Here is an 18,098-nt window from a genome sequence, read left to right on the forward strand (position 1 = left end):
CCCAGAGTTAACTGTCTCTCATGAGGACCACCACAGGACAGGAAGACCCAGAGTTAACTGTCTCTCATGAGGACCGCCACAGGACAGGAAGACCCAGAGTTAACTGTCTCTCATGAGGACCGCCACAGGACAGGAAGACCCAGAGTTACCTCTGGTGCAGAGGATCAGTTCATTACAGTTTACCAGCCTCTCATGAGGACCGCCACAGGAAAGGAAGACCCAGAGTTACCTCTGCTGCAGAGGATAAGTTCATTAGAGTTACCAGCCTCTCATGAGGACCGCCACAGGAAAGGAAGACCCAGAGTTACCTCTGCTGCAGAGGATCAGTTCATTAGAGTTACCAGCAACTGATTTCAGACCAAATAATTGCTTCAAAGAGTTCAAGTAACAGACACATCTCAACATCAACTGTTAGAGGAGACTGAGTGAATCAGACCTTCATTGCCAAATTGCTGCAAAGAAACCACTACTAAAGGACACCAATAAGAAGAAGAGACTTGCTTGGGCCAAGAAACACGAGCAATGGACATTAGACCGGTGGAAATCTGTCCTTTGGTCCGATGAGTCCAAATATGTGATTTTTAGTTCCAACTGTCTTACTGAGACACAGAGTGGGTGAACGGATGATCTCTGCATGTGTGGGTCCCACCGTGAAGCATGGAGGAGGAGGTGGGATGGTGTGGGGATGCTTTGCTGGTGACACTGTCAGTGTCAAGCCATCCCATCTGGTTTCCGATTACTGGGACTATCATTTGTTTTTCAACAGGACAATGTCCCAACACACCTCCAGGCTGTTTAAGAGCTATTTGACCAATAAGGAGAGTGATGGAGTGCTGCATCAGATGACCTGGCCTCCACAATCACCTGACCTCAACCCAATTGAGATGGTTTGGGATGAGTTGGACCGCAGAGTGAAGGAAAAGCAGCCAACAAGTGCTCAACTGTTGGAACAAGCATTCCTCATGAAGCTGGTTGAGAGAATGTCAAGAGTGTGCAAAGCTGTCAAGGCAAAGGGTGGCTACATTGAAGAATCTCAATTCTAAAATATATTTTGATTTAACACTTTTTTGGTTACTTCATGATTCCTTATTTACTAACTAAATAATCACGGCCCACCCAGAAGGCCACGCCGTGACAACTATTGTTCTACAATGTAGAAAATAGTAAAAATAAAGAAAAACCCTTGAATGAGTAGGAGGTGTCCAAATGTTTGACGTGCTGTACTTTCCAATGTAACACTGTCTCAAGTTAGTACACACACACACACACAGGCCTACACAATTCTTCTCCCACACACACAGGCTACACAATTCTTCTCCCACACACACAGGCTACACAATTCTTCTCCCACACACACAGGCTACACAATTCTTCTCCCACACACACAGGCCTACACAATTCTTCTCCCACACACACAGGCCTACACAATTCTTCTCCCACACACACAGGCCTACACAATTCTTCTCCCACACACACAGGCTACACAATTCTTCTCCCACACACACAGGCCTACACAATTCTTCTCCCACACACACAGGCTACACAATTCTTCTCCCACACACACAGGCCTACACAATTCTTCTCCCACACACACAGGCCTACACAATTCTTCTCCCACACACACAGGCTACACAATTCTTCTCCCACACACACAGGCTACACAATTCTTCTCCCACACACACAGGCTACACAATTCTTCTCCCACACACACAGGCTACACAATTCTTCTCCCACACACACAGGCCTACACAATTCTTCTCCCACACACACAGGCTACACAATTCTTCTCCCACACACACAGGCTACACAATTCTTCTCCCACACACACAGGCTACACAATTCTTCTCCCACACACACAGGCTACACAATTCTTCTCCCACACACACAGGGCTACACAATTCTTCTCCCACACACACAGGCTACACAATTCTTCTCCCACACACACAGGCTACACAATTCTTCTCCCACACACACAGGCCTACACAATTCTTCCCCCACACACACAGGCCTACACAATTCTTCTCCCACACACACAGGCCTACACAATTCTTCTCCCACACACACAGGCTACACAATTCTTCTCCCACACACACAGGCTACACAATTCTTCTCCCACACACACAGGCCTACACAATTCTTCTCCCACACACACAGGCTACACAATTCTTCTCCCACACACACAGGCCTACACAATTCTTCTCCCACACACACAGGCTACACAATTCTTCTCCCACACACACAGGCCTACACAATTCTTCTCCCACACACACAGGCTACACAATTCTTCTCCCACACACACAGGCTACACAATTCTTCTCCCACACACACAGGCTACACAATTCTTCTCCCACACACACAGGCTACACAATTCTTCTCCCACACACACAGGCTACACAATTCTTCTCCCACACACACAGGGCTACACAATTCTTCTCCCACACACACAGGCTACACAATTCTTCTCCCACACACACAGGCTACACAATTCTTCTCCCACACACTTATTCTTTCATGGGTTGTTTCTGTGTTGGCTCACTTTTCGAGTTTTCTCATTCAATTTGTGTTGAGTCACTCTCTAAGTAACTTACTCAGTGGGAGATTTAGAAAAAAGTATATTTGGAACAAAGATGAAAAACGTTTCCCCCATTTGCTTTATGAAACTGCAGTATTTAAACGAAGGGGGGAGAGGACTGAAAGAGGGAGTACGAGGTTCTAGGGAGGAGGGAGGGGCGGATGGAGGGAAGGTAAAGGAGTGAGAGATGTGAGATGGTTCAGGATATCTGACTGCTGTTGGACTAAGAAGCAGTAATGGTTGAGATGGTTCAGGATGTCTGACTGCTGTAGGAGTAAGAGTTGAGATGGTTCAGGATGTCTGACTGCTGTAGGAGTAAGAGTTGAGATGGTTCAGGATGTCTGACTGCTGTAGGAGTAAGAGTTGAGATGGTTCAGGATGTCTGACTGCTGTTGGACTAAGAAGCAGTAATGGTTGAGATGGTTCAGGATATCTGACTGCTGTTGGATTCATTGTCCACAGAGATATCGCCAGCGCCATAAAGGAACTCCTGGACACGGTCAACACTGTCTTCCGAAAATACCAGTACCAGAACCGAAGGGTGAGAACACACACACACAGTCCAATTAAGACATCTGTTATTTTAATTCTCCCTCAGCTATCAGCAGAGTTTCAGACGTTGTGTGTTTTTTTCCTCTGTTATCTTCTGAAAGAGTAAAACGCCTCTGTTGTTTTTCCAGGCACTGGAACACCAAAAGAAAGAGTTCGTGAAATACTCCAAGAGCTTCAGCGACACACTTAAAACTTACTTCAAAGATGGAAAGTAAGAACCTCATCACATCCTCCTTCATGTTTCTACCCTGCTGTTCTCTTCCATGGCCCGTACAATATATCACCCATACTGGTTTACATCTGGCCCGTACAATATATCACCCATACTGGTTTACATCTGGCCCGTACAATATATCACCCATACTGGTTTACATCTGGCCCGTACAATATATCACCCATACATACTGGTTTACATCTGGCCCATACAATATATCACCCATACATACTGGTTTACATCTGGCCCATACAATATATCACCCATACATACTGGTTTACATCTGGCCCGTACAATATATCACCCATACTGGTTTACATCTGGCCCGTACAATATATCACCCATACTGGTTTACATCTGGCCCGTACAATATATCACCCATACTGGTTTACATCTGGCCCGTACAATATATCACCCATACTGGTTTACATCTGGCCCTTACAATATATCACCCATACTGGTTTACATCTGGCCCATACAATATATCACCCATACATACTGGTTTACATCTGGCCCGTACAATATATCACCCATACTGGTTTACATCTGGCCCATACAATATATCACCCATACATACTGGTTTACATCTGGCCCATACAATATATCACCCCATACTGGTTTACATCTGGCCCATACAATATATCACCCATACTGGTTTACATCTGGCCCATACAATATATCACCCATACTGGTTTACATCTGGCCCATACAATATATCACCCATACATACTGGTTTACATCTGGCCCATACAATATATCACCCATACTGGTTTACATCTGGCCCATACAATATATCACCCATACATACTGGTTGACATCTGGCCCGTACAATATATCACCCATACTGGTTTACATCTGATCCCTACAATATATCACCCATGCTGGTTTACATCTGACCCTTACAATATATCACGCATACTGGTTTACATCTGGCCCATACAATATATCACCCTACATACGGTCCTCCCATCAGCCCACTCCAATATATCAGCCCAACTCCAGTCTTCCTGTCCTCCCAACAGCCCAAATCTGGTCCTCCCATCAGCCCAATATATCTCCCATACAGGTTTACATCCAGCCCTCAATATATCACCCAACTCCAGTCCTCCCATATCAGCCCAACTCCAGTCCTCCCATCAGCCCAACAATATATCACCCATACTGGTTTACATCCAGCCCTCCCATACAGCCCATACTACCAGTCCTCCCAACAGCCCAACTCCAGTATCCCAACAGCCCAACTCCAGTCCTCCCAACAGCCCAACTCCAGTCCTCCCAACAGCCCAACTCCAGTCCTCCCAACAGCCCAACTCCAGTCCTCCCAACAGCCCAACTCCAGTCCTCCCAACAGCCCAACTCCAGTCCTCCCAACAGCCCAACTCCAGTCCTCCCAACAGCCCAACTCCAGTCCTCCCAACAGCCCAACTCCAGTCCTCCCAACAGCCCAACTCCAGTCCTCCCAACAGCCCAACTCCAGTCCTTCCAACAGCCCAACTCCAGTCCTGCCAACAGCCCAACTCCAGTCCTCCCAACAGCCCAACTCCAGTCTCCAGACTCCTCGGTTACTGCAGATGGGGAATTTTGGTTCCCATGTCTGTATTGAGTTCAATGCTTACGCAGGCCTTCACCGGTATTCCAGCTGAACGCATGCTATTCATAGAGCCAAAGGATTCTCTAGGCATCATCAAGCAAAGAGCATTTGAAATGCACTGTACTACTACCTAGTAGCCTATATTCTTTGCCAGATAGACCTTTTGCTTTACTGTCCATGGTGCTGATAAGGGGCTGTCTAGGGGTCTGTCCATGGTATTCCAGCTGAAGGGGCTGTCTAGGGGGCTGTCCATAGAGCTCAAAGGGGCTGTCTAGGGGTCTGTCAAGCAAAGAGCATTTGATAAGGGGCTGTCTAGGGGGCTGTCCAGTAGCTGATAAGGGGCTGTCCATTTGCCAGATAGGGCTGTCCATGGTGCTGATAAGGGGCTGTCCATGGTGCTGATAAGGGGCTGTCCATGGTGCTGATAAGGGGCTGCCTAGGGGGCTGTCCATGGTGCTGATAAGGGGCTGTCCATGGTGCTGATAAGGGGCTGTCCATGGTGCTGATAAGGGGCTGTCCATGGTGCTGATAAGGGGCTGTCCATGGTGCTGATAAGGGGCTGTCCATGGTGCTGATAAGGGGCTGTCCATGGTGCTGATAAGGGGCTGTCCATGGTGCTGATAAGGGGCTGTCCATGGTGCTGATAAGGGGCTGTCCATGGTGCTGATAAGGGGCTGTCCATGGTGCTGATAAGGGGCTGTCCATGGTGCTGATAAGGGGCTGTCCATGGTGCTGATAAGGGGCTGTCCATGGTGCTGATAAGGGGCTGTCTAAGGGGCTGTCCATGGTGCTGATAAGGGGCTGTCCATGGTGCTGATAAGGGGCTGTCTAGGGGGCTGTCCATGGTGCTGATAAGGGGCTGTCTAGGGGGCTGTCCATGGTGCTGATAAGGGGCTGTCCATGGTGCTGATAAGGGGCTGTCTAGGGGCTGTCCATGGTGCTGATAAGGGGCTGTCTAGGGGGCTGATAAGGGGCTGTCTAGGGGGCTGATCCATGGGGCTGTCTAGGGGCTGTCCATGGTGCTGATAAGGGGCTGTCTAGGGGGCTGTCCATGGTGCTGATAAGGGGCTGTCTAGGGGGCTGATAAGGGGCTGTCTAGGGGGCTGTCTAGGGGGCTGATATAGCACAGCGGAGATGGGTTACTGTCACTTCAAAAGCACCCAATGGTCGTTTGTCTCATCTTTTTTACTTTATTTACTTTATTTATTGTCTTATAGCGTGATATAAGCAGAATTCAATATCATTCTTTGTTTATTGTGGTCTGGTGCACTGCTTAGTAGAACATGTGACTGTGTGGCAGTAATGATAATTGTTGTTTTCAGGGTGGTTCAATATGACCCATTGTGAAATCACATTTAGGGTTGATTCTCTGAAGCCTGACATTTCCACAGATCAAAGCACCGTATCAATCCCAGCGTACCATGGTTTCCTGTGACTGACGCTGCCTTCCATGTGTGTCCCTCTCTGTCCCGCTTGTTTCCAGGGCGATAAACGTGTTTGTCAGCGCCAACAGGCTCATCCACCAAACCAACCTAATACTCCAGACCTTCAAGACCGTGACATAGACTGGGGTTAACCACACCAACCCAGGCTTTTATCAGAGGACAGGAAACCCTTTGTACACATAATGTTCAGATTCTGTTTCTGGGACTGTATCATTTATAAATCAAGAGGGAGATAATTTAGAGTTGCAGGTGGCCAGATCATAATTAAATTGCCAGAGATTTTTTTTTCTCATTTTTTTTTCTCACCAGGATCATGCTATCTCCACAGAGCATGTCATGCTATCTCCACAGAGCATGTCATGCTATCTCCACAGAGTATGTCATGCTATCTCCACAGAGTATCTTATGTCATGCTATCTCCACAGAGTATCTTATGTTAAAGATCCTCTCATTTCTTTCATTTGCTCTCTCACTTTGTCCATGTGGAATTACCGTGGCCACGGAGCCATTCCTTAATGGATGCTCAATGGTTCATACGGGGGATGGTTTCTGTATTTTGAAAGTTACATATCTTGAAAACTTGATTGCTGTTGCTATGTCAACAAGGGACTAATGAAACCAAAATATTTTTTGGGGTGGAGTTGTCCTTTAAACCAGGTGTAAATACAGGCACTTCTGTTGTTTTTACATTCTCTACTTGAACAATGAGACATGATGATGATGATTATGATGATGATGATTATGATGATGGTGCAAGTTGTATATTTAACAGCTGTTTGGTTGCAAAATGTTAAAATAAATAGTTTAAACATTTTGGAAAGTTTGTTGTTGTTGTTGCCTTCGTCATTTCCCATGTAAAATATTGACTCGTTCCCTGTGTGACAGTGGATTTGCCGTGGTGGAATTAAGAAGCTATTCTTGGTCTGTACCTGTTTCCATCAGTCGGTTAATCCCATTCTGAAAGCGTTAATACTGAAACGTTTATTATTGAAATCACTGAGACCTCGTTTCTGATCCTGTTGGTGATGGCGCTTATCAGCTAATTCAGAGACGCTAGAGTGTGTGTGTGTGTGTGTGTGTGTGTGTGTGTGTGTGTGTGTGTGTGTGTGTGTGTGTGTGTGTGTGTGTGTGTGTGTGTGTGTGTGTGTGTGTGTGTGTGTGTGTGTGATGTCTGCATTCGGACAGAGGGATCAAAACAGGTTCCCAAGAGAGTATATCTCAGTGTTTCATTTGATTGTGTTAGGTGTAAAACTGTTAAATGAGCAGCTGGACATTTAGGGTGTGTGTGTGTGTGTGTGTGTTCACATTCACCATTAGGAGGGGTAGGGAAGTAACAAAGGGATTTGGAAACTCAAACTAAACTGTTCTCTCTGCCTCCATCTTTGTGTGTGTGTGTGTTTTCGTAGGTGTCTGTGCATGTGTTGGAGTGATTACAGCTATTGGTGAAGTTACTGTGTTGCTATGCTGAACATGTTACTGTGTGTGTGTGTGTGGGGGGGGGCATTGTGAATAGACCACAGAAACTGCCTGCTGGACACCCGAACACAAGCCTCACTCGGTTGTTGCCAGGAGACATTAGCTCCATGCTTTGAGAGATGGGCATAATAACATAATAGTGGAGGGTTTATTTGCCACTGTTATGGCTACTGGTGGCAGTGACTGTTTTACAGTACCGGAAGAGTGCTAGGATTCATGTTGGTTGCACTTTCATTTAATCCTTATTTTACCAAGGTATGTTGACTGAGAACACGTTCTCATTTACAGCAACAACCTGGGGAATAGTTACAGGGGAGAGGAATGAGCCAATTGGAAGCTGGGGGATAATTAAGTGTCCATGATGGTATGAGGACCAGATTGGGAATGTAGCCGGGACATGTTAACGCCCCTACTCTTACGATGAGGGCCATGGGCACTTTAGATCAGAAAGTCAGGACACAAGAGGAAAGACTGCCTCCTTACTGGCCCTCCAACACCACTTCCAGCAGCATCTGGTCACCCATCTAGTGACAGACCAGGACCAGCTCAGCTTCAGAGGCAAGCCAGCATTGGGATGCAGGGTGGTATGCTGCTGGGTGCTACTGGCAACCCTGTGGGAAAATAATTCAGACACTATGTCGAAGCCTTGGAGTGTTTTACTTAATGGTTGGAAAACAGCTCTGAAGACCAACCTCTTTAAGGAGAGAGATACCGTGATGAGATCCTGAGGCCCATTGTCGTGCCATTCATCCACCGCCATCACCTCATGTTTCAGCATTATAATGCACAGCCCCATGTCACAAGGATCTGTACAGAGTTCCTGGAAGCTGAAAATGTCCCAATTCTTCCATGGCCTACATACTCACCAGACATGTCACCCATTGAGCATGTTTGGGATGCTCTGGATCAACATGTACGGAACCGTGTTCCAGTTCCCGCCAATATCCAGCAACACACAGCCATTGAAGAGGAGTGGGATGACATTCCACAGGCCACAATCAACAGCCTGATCAACTACATGCGAAGGAGATGTGTCGTGCTGCATGAGGCAAATGGTGGTCACACCAGATACTGACTGGTTTTCCGATCCTACCTATTGTTTATCTGTGACCAACCGATGCATGTCTGTATTCCCAGTCATGTGAAATCCATAGATTAGGGCCTAATGAATTTATTAGAATAGACTGTGACTGATTTCCTTATATGAATTGTAACTAAGTAAAATCTTTGAAAATGTTGCATGTTCGCATTTATATTTGTGTTCAGTATACATGTACTGTATGTGCAATGTATGTATGTGTAAAAAGGTAGGGGCACCACTTTGGTTTGGGAGGACATAGCGGGGGTTCTGGGGCTCCTCCTCAAGAATTGTCATTTGTACACAATTCAAAATGCCGTCTCTAGTTAGATCAAAAATGCCCACAGTCATCAAGCTAGGTAAGATGATTAAATATGTTAAAGTGATTAATAAGACTGAACAATAATCAATAATAAATATTGTGTTGCACATTTAATCAAAAGCCTTACAAATGAACAACTCTTGAAAAATAAATAAAGATAAATCCTCTATCTCTGCATGACTGGAGCTTCCTGCCATCCAGGTCCTCTATACCAGGCGGTGTCAGAGGAAGGTCCTAAAAGTTAAGGAAGGCCACAATCATTCAGATTTGCCACCAAGGCTCCTTATAGGACACATCACTGCCCTCTATACTCCTCTGTAAACTGGTCATCTCTGTATAGCCATTGCAAGACACATTGGTTCATGCTTATTTATAAAACCCTCTTAGGCCTCACTCCCCCCTATCTGAGATACCTACTGCAGCCCTCATCCTCCACATACAACACCCGTTCTGCCAGTCACATTCTGTTAAAGGTCCCCAAAGCAAACACATCCCTGGGTCGCTCGTCTTTTCAGTTCGCTGCAGCGAGCGACTGGAACGAGCTGCAACAAACACTCAAACTGGACAGTTTTATCTCAATGTCTTCATTCAAAGACTCAATCATGGACACTCTAACTGACAGTTGTGGCTGCTTTGTGTGATGTATTGTTGTCTCTACCTTCTTGTCCTTTGTGTTGTTGTCTGTACCCAGTAATGTTGGTACCCTGTTTTGTGCTGCTGCCATGTTGTGCTGTTACCATGCTGTGTTGTCATGCGCTGCTGCCATGTTGTGTTGCTGCCATGTTGTGTTATTACCATGCTGTGTTGTTACCATGCTGTGTTGTTACCATGTTGTGCTGTTACCATGCTGTGTTGTCATGCGCTGCTGCCATGTTGTGTTGCTGCCATGTTGTGTTATTACCATGCTGTGTTGTCATGTGCTGCTGCCATGTTGTGTTGCTGCCATGTTGTGCTGCTACCATGTTGTGTTGTTACCATGCTGTGTTGTCATGCGCTGCTGCCATGTTGTGTTGCTGCCATGTTGTGTTATTACCATGCTGTGTTGTCATGTTCTGCTGCCGTGTTGTGTTGTTACAATGCTGTGTTGTCATGTTCTGCTGCTGCCATGTTGTTGTTACCATGTTGTGTTGTTACCATGCTGTGTTGTCATGTGCTGCTGCCATGTTGTGTTATTACCATGCTGTGTTGTTACCATGTTGTGTTGTTACCATGCTGTGTTGTTACCATGCTGTGTTGTTACCATGTTGTGTTGTTACCATGCTGTGTTGTCATGTGCTGCTGCCATGTTGTGTTGTTACCATGCTGTGTTGTTACCATGCTGTGTTGTCATGTGCTGCTGCCATGCTATGTTGTCATCTAACGCCGAAACCAGGCGCGTGTCACACCAAACGTGATCACGACATGCAGGTTGAAATATCAAAACAAACTCTGAACAAATTATATTATTTTGGGGACAGGTCGAAAAGCATTAAAACATTCATGACAATTTAGCTAGCTTACTGTTGCTAGCTAATTTGTCCTGGGATATACACATTGAGTTGTTATTTTACCTGAAATGCACAAGGTCCTCTACTCCAACAATTAATCCACACATAAAACAGTCAACTGAATCGTTTCAAGTCATCTTACAGTTTTTTTCTTCTTTGGACTTTATATGGTGATTGGCAGCTAACTTTCATAATAAGGTGTATTACCATAACCGACCTCAGTTCATCTTTCAATCACCCACGTGGGTATAACCAATGACAAACATGCAGTCGATGGAGCACGCGGACAGTCTAATCAGCATGCAGCCTATGTTCCTATCTTGAATTGATGGGTAGACCTAAAGTAGACATATGAGTGATTTAGACCGTAGTTGACGCTGTATCTCAGCGATCACACAAACAGCTGTTTTTCATTCCATGGCCATGGAAATGACACAGTAGACTCACACACTCACTCACACACACACACACATCCTGTTGACCTCTGATGACCTCTGTTCTAGGGTGACAGTGTAGCAGGTGTGTCCTTCTCCAGGGGCAGAGTCTATAGCCTGGTCTGAAGTGAGACGTGGCTCCGGGGAGGAGTACGGCCTCCTATTGGACAGTGTGGTCATCACTCAGGAGCAGCGTAGCCTGCTATTGGACAGTGGGGTCCTCCCTCTGAAGCAGCGTAGCCTGCTATTGGACAGTGCTGACGAGCGAGGCGAGAGGAAAGTGGACTGGGAGAGGCTGACTTAGGAAAATTAAAAATAGGGAAATGAACGAGCAGCTACCGGGCCTCGCTTGAGACCTCCACACCTTGACCCCATTATAGCACATGTAGTGCTAATAATTGAATAATAGTTTATAAGCTGCATTTTATGGTATTCTCCATCGGTGGTCTACTGTTAACCCAGGTGGTGTACCTGCATAGTTCAGGCCAGTGGGCCGCGCTGGGGGTGTGGGCTGGGGAGGACCTCGCCCCTTTCCAAACACACCGCTTCCACAATGGCTCTGACTGGCCCAAAGATGTCTCAGTAATTTTATTTTTTAATTTTTTTTTATTTTACCTTTATTTAACCAGGCAAGTCAGTTAAGAACACATTCTTATTTTCAATGACGGCCTGGGAACAGGCAGAACGACAGATTTGTACCTTGTCAGCTCGGGGGTTTGAACTCGCAACCTTCCGGTTACTAGTCCAACGCTCCAACCACTAGGCTACGCTGCCGCCCCCAACAGACATGGTGTTCAACGTTCACATGGTCCAGTCCAACCTCTCCGTCTCTCTCTTTCTCTCTCTGTGGCTCTGTCTGTCTCTCTCTCTCTCTGTCTCTCTGTCTCTGTTTGTGTATCTATGACATGCTCTCCAAGCAGCAGTTTAGCTGCCAGTATAAACTATAGGTTCTGAGATACGTCCCCACAATGGGAGACAGGTGGGATGGGAGGGGGAGAGAAGAGGGGAGGGGAGGGGGACAAGTGAGAGACGGGGAGAGGACAGGTTGGAGAGGAGGGGGAGAGACGGGGGCAGGTGCGAGACGGGGCAAAACAAGGGAACAGGTGATAGGGGAGAGACAAGACAGGGGAGGGGAGGGGGTAGGCTGGTTGGTATAGTTTTCTGTTAATAATATAATCATAATAATAATACTCATCATTAAATAATAACAATAATAATCATTATAATAATATTAATAGTATTAATATTCATAATCATAATAACAATAATCATAATAATAGTAATAATCATAATAATCATAATAGTTGTTACGTAAAATATGTGAAGAGGTGTGGAGTCAGGCGCAGAGAGCAAAAGGATGTGGGAAAAACACGCTTTAATGTCCAGGAAAAAATACATGAACAAAAGTAGTAAAACAAATGAACAGAAATAATAACAGACAGCGCGAAAACCCGGAAATACAAACAACATACACTCAAGCACAGAACAGACGAACAAGCCCGCACGAAACAGAAGCGGGCTGAACTAACTTATATAACCCCACCCTAACAACCAAACAAGAAACAGGTGATACCAATCAGACAAAACCAAAGGTGATAGCTAGTAGACCGGCGACGACGACCGCCGAGCGCCACCCGAACAAGAAGGGGAGTCACCTTCGGTAATATTAGTGACAATAGTAATAATAATAATAGGCATAATAATAGTAATCATAATAATAATATTAATAATCATAATAATAGAAATAATAATCATCATCATCATAATAATAAACATTATAATAACAACAATACTACTAATCATAATCATAGTAATAATCATTATTATAATAATAATCGTAATAATAATAATAATAGTAATAATAATAATAATAATAATAATAGTAATAATAATAATAGTAATAATCATAATAATAATAGTAATAATAATAATAGTAATAATAATAATAATAGTAATAAGTAATAATATTAATCATAATAATATAGTAATCTAATAATAATAGTAATAATAATAATAATAATAATAATAATAATAATAGTAATAATAATAATAATAGTAATAATAATAATAATAGTAATAATCATAATAATAGTAATAATCATAATAATAGTAATAATAATAATAATAGTAATAATAATAATAGTAATATTCATAATAATAGTAATAATCATAATAATAGTAATAATCATAATAATAGTAATAATCATAATAATAGTAATAATAATAATAATAGTAATAATCATAATAATAGTAATAATAATAGTAATAATCATAATAATAGTAATAATAATAGTAATAATCATAATAATAGTAATAATCATAATAATAGTAATCATAATAATACTAGTAATAATAATAGTAATAATAATATTAATAATATTAATCAATATAATAATAATCATCTTCATAATAACAACAATACTATTAATCATTATCATAGGAATAATAATTATCATAATCATAACAACAATCGTAATAATAAAATTAATGATAATCATAACAATAGTAATCATTATCATAATAATATGAATAACAATCTTCATAATAATTTTAATAATAATAATCAGCATACTAATAATAACCAATTGCTTGTGTTTTCGTGTGTCAATCCATGTCTGTGTGTGTGAGTGTTGTCCCAGATCAGAGCCATAGGCTTCAGGTCAGCTCAGATCTCCCAGAGACAGAATCTGCTGACATCATCGAGTGGGAGAAGTTAGTTCAAGGTCTCCATCGTTGCTTCTACACCCTCAGACACCGAGGTCACGGACACATCTGGGAACGCAGAGGGGATTTCTGTCCCCGAAACACATCCTTAGTCCTTCTGACCTGAGTGGCTTTCTACTGTTGGGAGTATCAATGACCACCAAGCAACATGTTCACACCAACACACCCTCTTACCAACAACATGTCCACACCAACACACCCTCTTACCAACATCATGTCCACACCAACACACCCTCTTACCAACATCATGTCCACACCAACACACCCTCTTACCAACAACATGTCCACACCAACACATCCCCTCTTACCAACAACATGTCCACACCAACACACCCTCTTACCAACAACATGTCCACACCAACACACCCTCTTACCAACAACATGTCCACACCAACACACCCTCTTACCAACAACATGTCCACACCAACACACCCTCTTACAAACAACATGTCCACATCAACACCATGTCCACACCAACACACCCTCTTACCAACAACATGTCCACACCAACACACCCTCTTACCAACAACATGTCCACATCAACACACCCTCGTACATAAACAAGCACACCTCTAATGAATTTGCAGACAGATCCCATTGATTAACATGTCGGTGTTGCTAGTTGATATTTCCCAGACTGCTTTCTGTTGACTTGCATAACCCCAGGCTCTTTGAAGTACACCACTATCAATTAATATGCAAATGAGCTAGGTTGGTAAAGTGCTTACTGCAGGAGGGAAAGTGATGCCTCAACACTTCTCAGTTGAGAGTCAGAATGTCAGCACCTCTGTCTGAATAACTAGCTAGGAGGATACGATGAGCCTGTTTTGATCCCTCTGTCCGAATGCAGACATCACACACACACACACACACACACACACACACACACACACACACACACACACACACACACACACACACACACACTCCCCTTGGCACTTGCCATCGCGAACCAACACACAGTGTCACCCTGAATGTCGGTCTGTGCCCTGACAAACACACTCACCTTAGCACCTGGGGTGACAGCCGTCCTCAGTTCTTACTCAGCCTGTCACCGCGGTTACAGGTTCTGCAGTGTCAAGGAAACACAATATGTCACGCGTCCACGGGCCCCCACTTACTCCTAGTCACCAATTATACATAAACACAGACAGACACAGAGTAGACAGATCACCAATTATTCTGATTCAGGATAAAGCCTCTTACCCTACACACACACAAACACAAGCAAAAAAAAAGTTTGAAATATCCAATAAATGTCGTTCCACTTCATGATTGTGTCCCACTTGTTGTTGATTCTTCACAAAAAAATACAGTTTATATGTTTATGTTTGAAGCCTGAAATGTGGCAAAAGGTCGCAAAGTTCAAGGGGGCCGAATACTTTTGCAAGGCACTGTACATATCTACCTTAATTACCTCATACCCTTGCACATTGACTCAGTACTGCTACCCCGTGTGTATCAGCATGGAGCCAAGTTTTACTGCTACCCCGTGTGTATTAGAATATAGCCAAGTTATAATGCTACCCCGTGTGTATCAGCATAGAGCCAAGTTTTACTGCTACCCCGTGTGTATCAGAATATAGCCAAGTTATAATGCTACCCCGTGTGTATCAGCATAGAGCCAAGTTTTACTGCTACCCCGTGTGTATTAGAATATAGCCAAGTTATAATGCTACCCCGTGTGTATCAGCATAGAGCCAAGTTATACTGCTACCCCGTGTGTATCAAAATATAGCCAAGTTATACTGCTACCCTGTGTGTATCAGCATTTACATTTACATTTAAGTCATTTAGCAGACGCTCTTATCCATAGAGCCAAGTTATACTGCTACCCCGTGTATATCAGTATATAGCCAAGTTATACTGCTACTCCGTGTGTATCAGCATAGAGCCAAGTTATACTGCTACCCTGTGTGTATCAGAATATAGCCAAGTTATCATTACTTATTGTGTATTTCTTTCTCTCTTTTCTCTCTGCATTGTTGTGACGGGCCCGTAAGTAAGTAAGAATTTCACTATTACTTATTGTGTATTTCTTTCTCTCTTTTCTCTCTGCATTGTTGTGACGGGCCCGTAAGTAAGTAAGAATTTCACTATTAGTCTACACCTGTTGTTTATGAAATGTGATGAATAACATTTGATGTGAAGACAGATGACCAGTTACCTGATTCAGGATATCTTCAGGATATCTTCAGGATATCTTCAGTATATCTTCAGGATACCTTCAGGTTACCTTCAGGATACCTTCAGGATATCTTCAGGATATCTTCAGGATATCTTCAGGTTACCTTCAGGATACCTTCAGGTTACCTTCAGGATATCTTCAGGATACCTTCAGGTTACCTTCAGGATACCTTCAGGATATCTTCAGGATACCTTCAGGATATCTTCAGGATATCTTCAGGATACCTTCAGGATACCTTCAGGTTACCTTCAGGATACCTTCAGGATATCTTCAGGATATCTTCAGGATATCTTCAGGTTACCTTCAGGATACCTTCAGGTTACCTTCAGGTTACCTTCAGGTTACCTTCAGGATACCTTCAGGATATCTTCAGGATACCTTCAGGATATCTTCAGGTTACCTTCAGGTTACCTTCAGGATACCTTCAGGATACCTTCAGGTTACCTTCAGGTTACCTTCAGGATATCTTCAGGATACCTTCAGGATACCTTCAGGTTACCTTCAGGATATCTTCAGGATACCTTCAGGATACCTTCAGGATACCTTCAGGTTACCTTCAGGATATCTTCAGGATACCTTCAGGTTACCTTCAGGATATCTTCAGGTTACCTTCAGGATATCTTCAGGTTACCTTCAGGATATCTTCAGGATATCTTCAGGATATCTTCAGGATACCTTCAGGTTACCTTCAGGATATCTTCAGGTTACCTTCAGGTTACCTTCAGGATACCCTGCCTGTTACCCTTTATTAAACACACACACGCACGTTTCTGGTCCCTACAAGAGCAGTTAAACACACCCACACAAAGCCCTGCTGAGGGGGTCATCCTCACGTGGGGGGATAACAAGAACAAAAGATAAACAAACACAACAAATATGAAAACAAAAATAATTAACAAAAGGAAACAGAGGAGCTGACAGGGGAACATAAAAAGGAAAATTGAAATTTTACAGTCAGGATGTGTGTGTGTGTGTGTGTGTGTGTGTGTGTGTGTGTGTGTGTGTGTGTGTGTGTGTGTGTGTGTGTGTGTGTGTGTGTGTGTGTGTGTGTGTGTGTGTGTGTGTGTGTGTGTGTGTGCATGCTTGTGTGTCTCTGTGTATATATATATATATATATATATCTGTGTGTGTGTACCTCTGGGGTGAAAAGTGGTGTTCTTTTGAAGTTCATCCCCCTGCAGAAACAGTGACTGTTGATGATTAGACATGGGGGTGTATCTGCAGGCAGATGTGCGAGAGAGAGCAAAAACATAGAGACCCAGAAAACCTACGCCTTCACTATGGTGAATCACTAAAACAATAAAACAACACAGAAATACACTACGGATAAAGAAGGAACAGCACGTCAGCAATCAGTTCATATTAACCAAAGAATCCATAGACTCTAAATGCTTCTGGGAAAATTGGAACACACTAAACTAACAACACGAAGAGTTATCTATCCAAAATGGAGATGTCTGGGTAAACTGGAACACACTAAACTAACAACACGAAGAGTTATCTATCCAAAACGGAGATGTCTGGGTAAACTGGAACACACTAAACGAACAACATGAAGAGTTATCTATCCAAAACGGAGATGTCTGGGTAAACTGGAACACACTAAACTAACAACACGAAGAGTTATCTATCCAAAACGGAGATGTCTGGGTAAACTGGAACACACTAAACTAACAACACGAAGAGTTATCTACCCAAAATGGAGATGTCTGGGTAAACTGGAACACACTAAACTAACAACATGAAGAGTTATCTATCCAAAAAGATGTCTGGGTAAAGAACACACTAAACTAACAACACGAAGAGTTATCTCAAAATGGAGATGTCTGGGTAAACTGGAACACACTAAACTAACAACATGAAGAGTTATCTATCCAAAATGGAGATGTCTGGGTAAACTGGAACACACTAAACTAACAACACGAAGAGTTAACCCAAAATGGAGATGTCTGGGTAAACTGGAACACACTAAACTAACAACATGAAGAGTTATCTACCCAAAACGGAGATGTCTG

General features: G+C 43.4%; 1 protein-coding gene across 1 annotated transcript in view; it reads left to right on the forward strand.

The window, feature by feature from the left end:
- LOC127933106 (programmed cell death protein 10-like) overlaps nucleotides 1-7,197 on the forward strand; it is a 37,855-nt gene extending 30,658 nt beyond the window's left edge. The window contains exons 6-8 of the mRNA XM_052529763.1: nucleotides 3,035-3,113; nucleotides 3,253-3,335; nucleotides 6,413-7,197. Coding sequence (XP_052385723.1) covers nucleotides 3,035-3,113; nucleotides 3,253-3,335; nucleotides 6,413-6,494 — 244 coding nt within the window. The 3' untranslated portion in view covers nucleotides 6,495-7,197. The remainder of the gene's footprint in view (nucleotides 1-3,034; nucleotides 3,114-3,252; nucleotides 3,336-6,412) is intronic.
- The last annotated feature ends 10,901 nt before the right edge of the window (nucleotides 7,198-18,098 follow it).

The sequence above is a fragment of the Oncorhynchus keta genome, chromosome 1, assembly GCF_023373465.1.
Source record: "Oncorhynchus keta strain PuntledgeMale-10-30-2019 chromosome 1, Oket_V2, whole genome shotgun sequence".
NCBI lineage: Eukaryota > Metazoa > Chordata > Actinopteri > Salmoniformes > Salmonidae > Oncorhynchus > Oncorhynchus keta.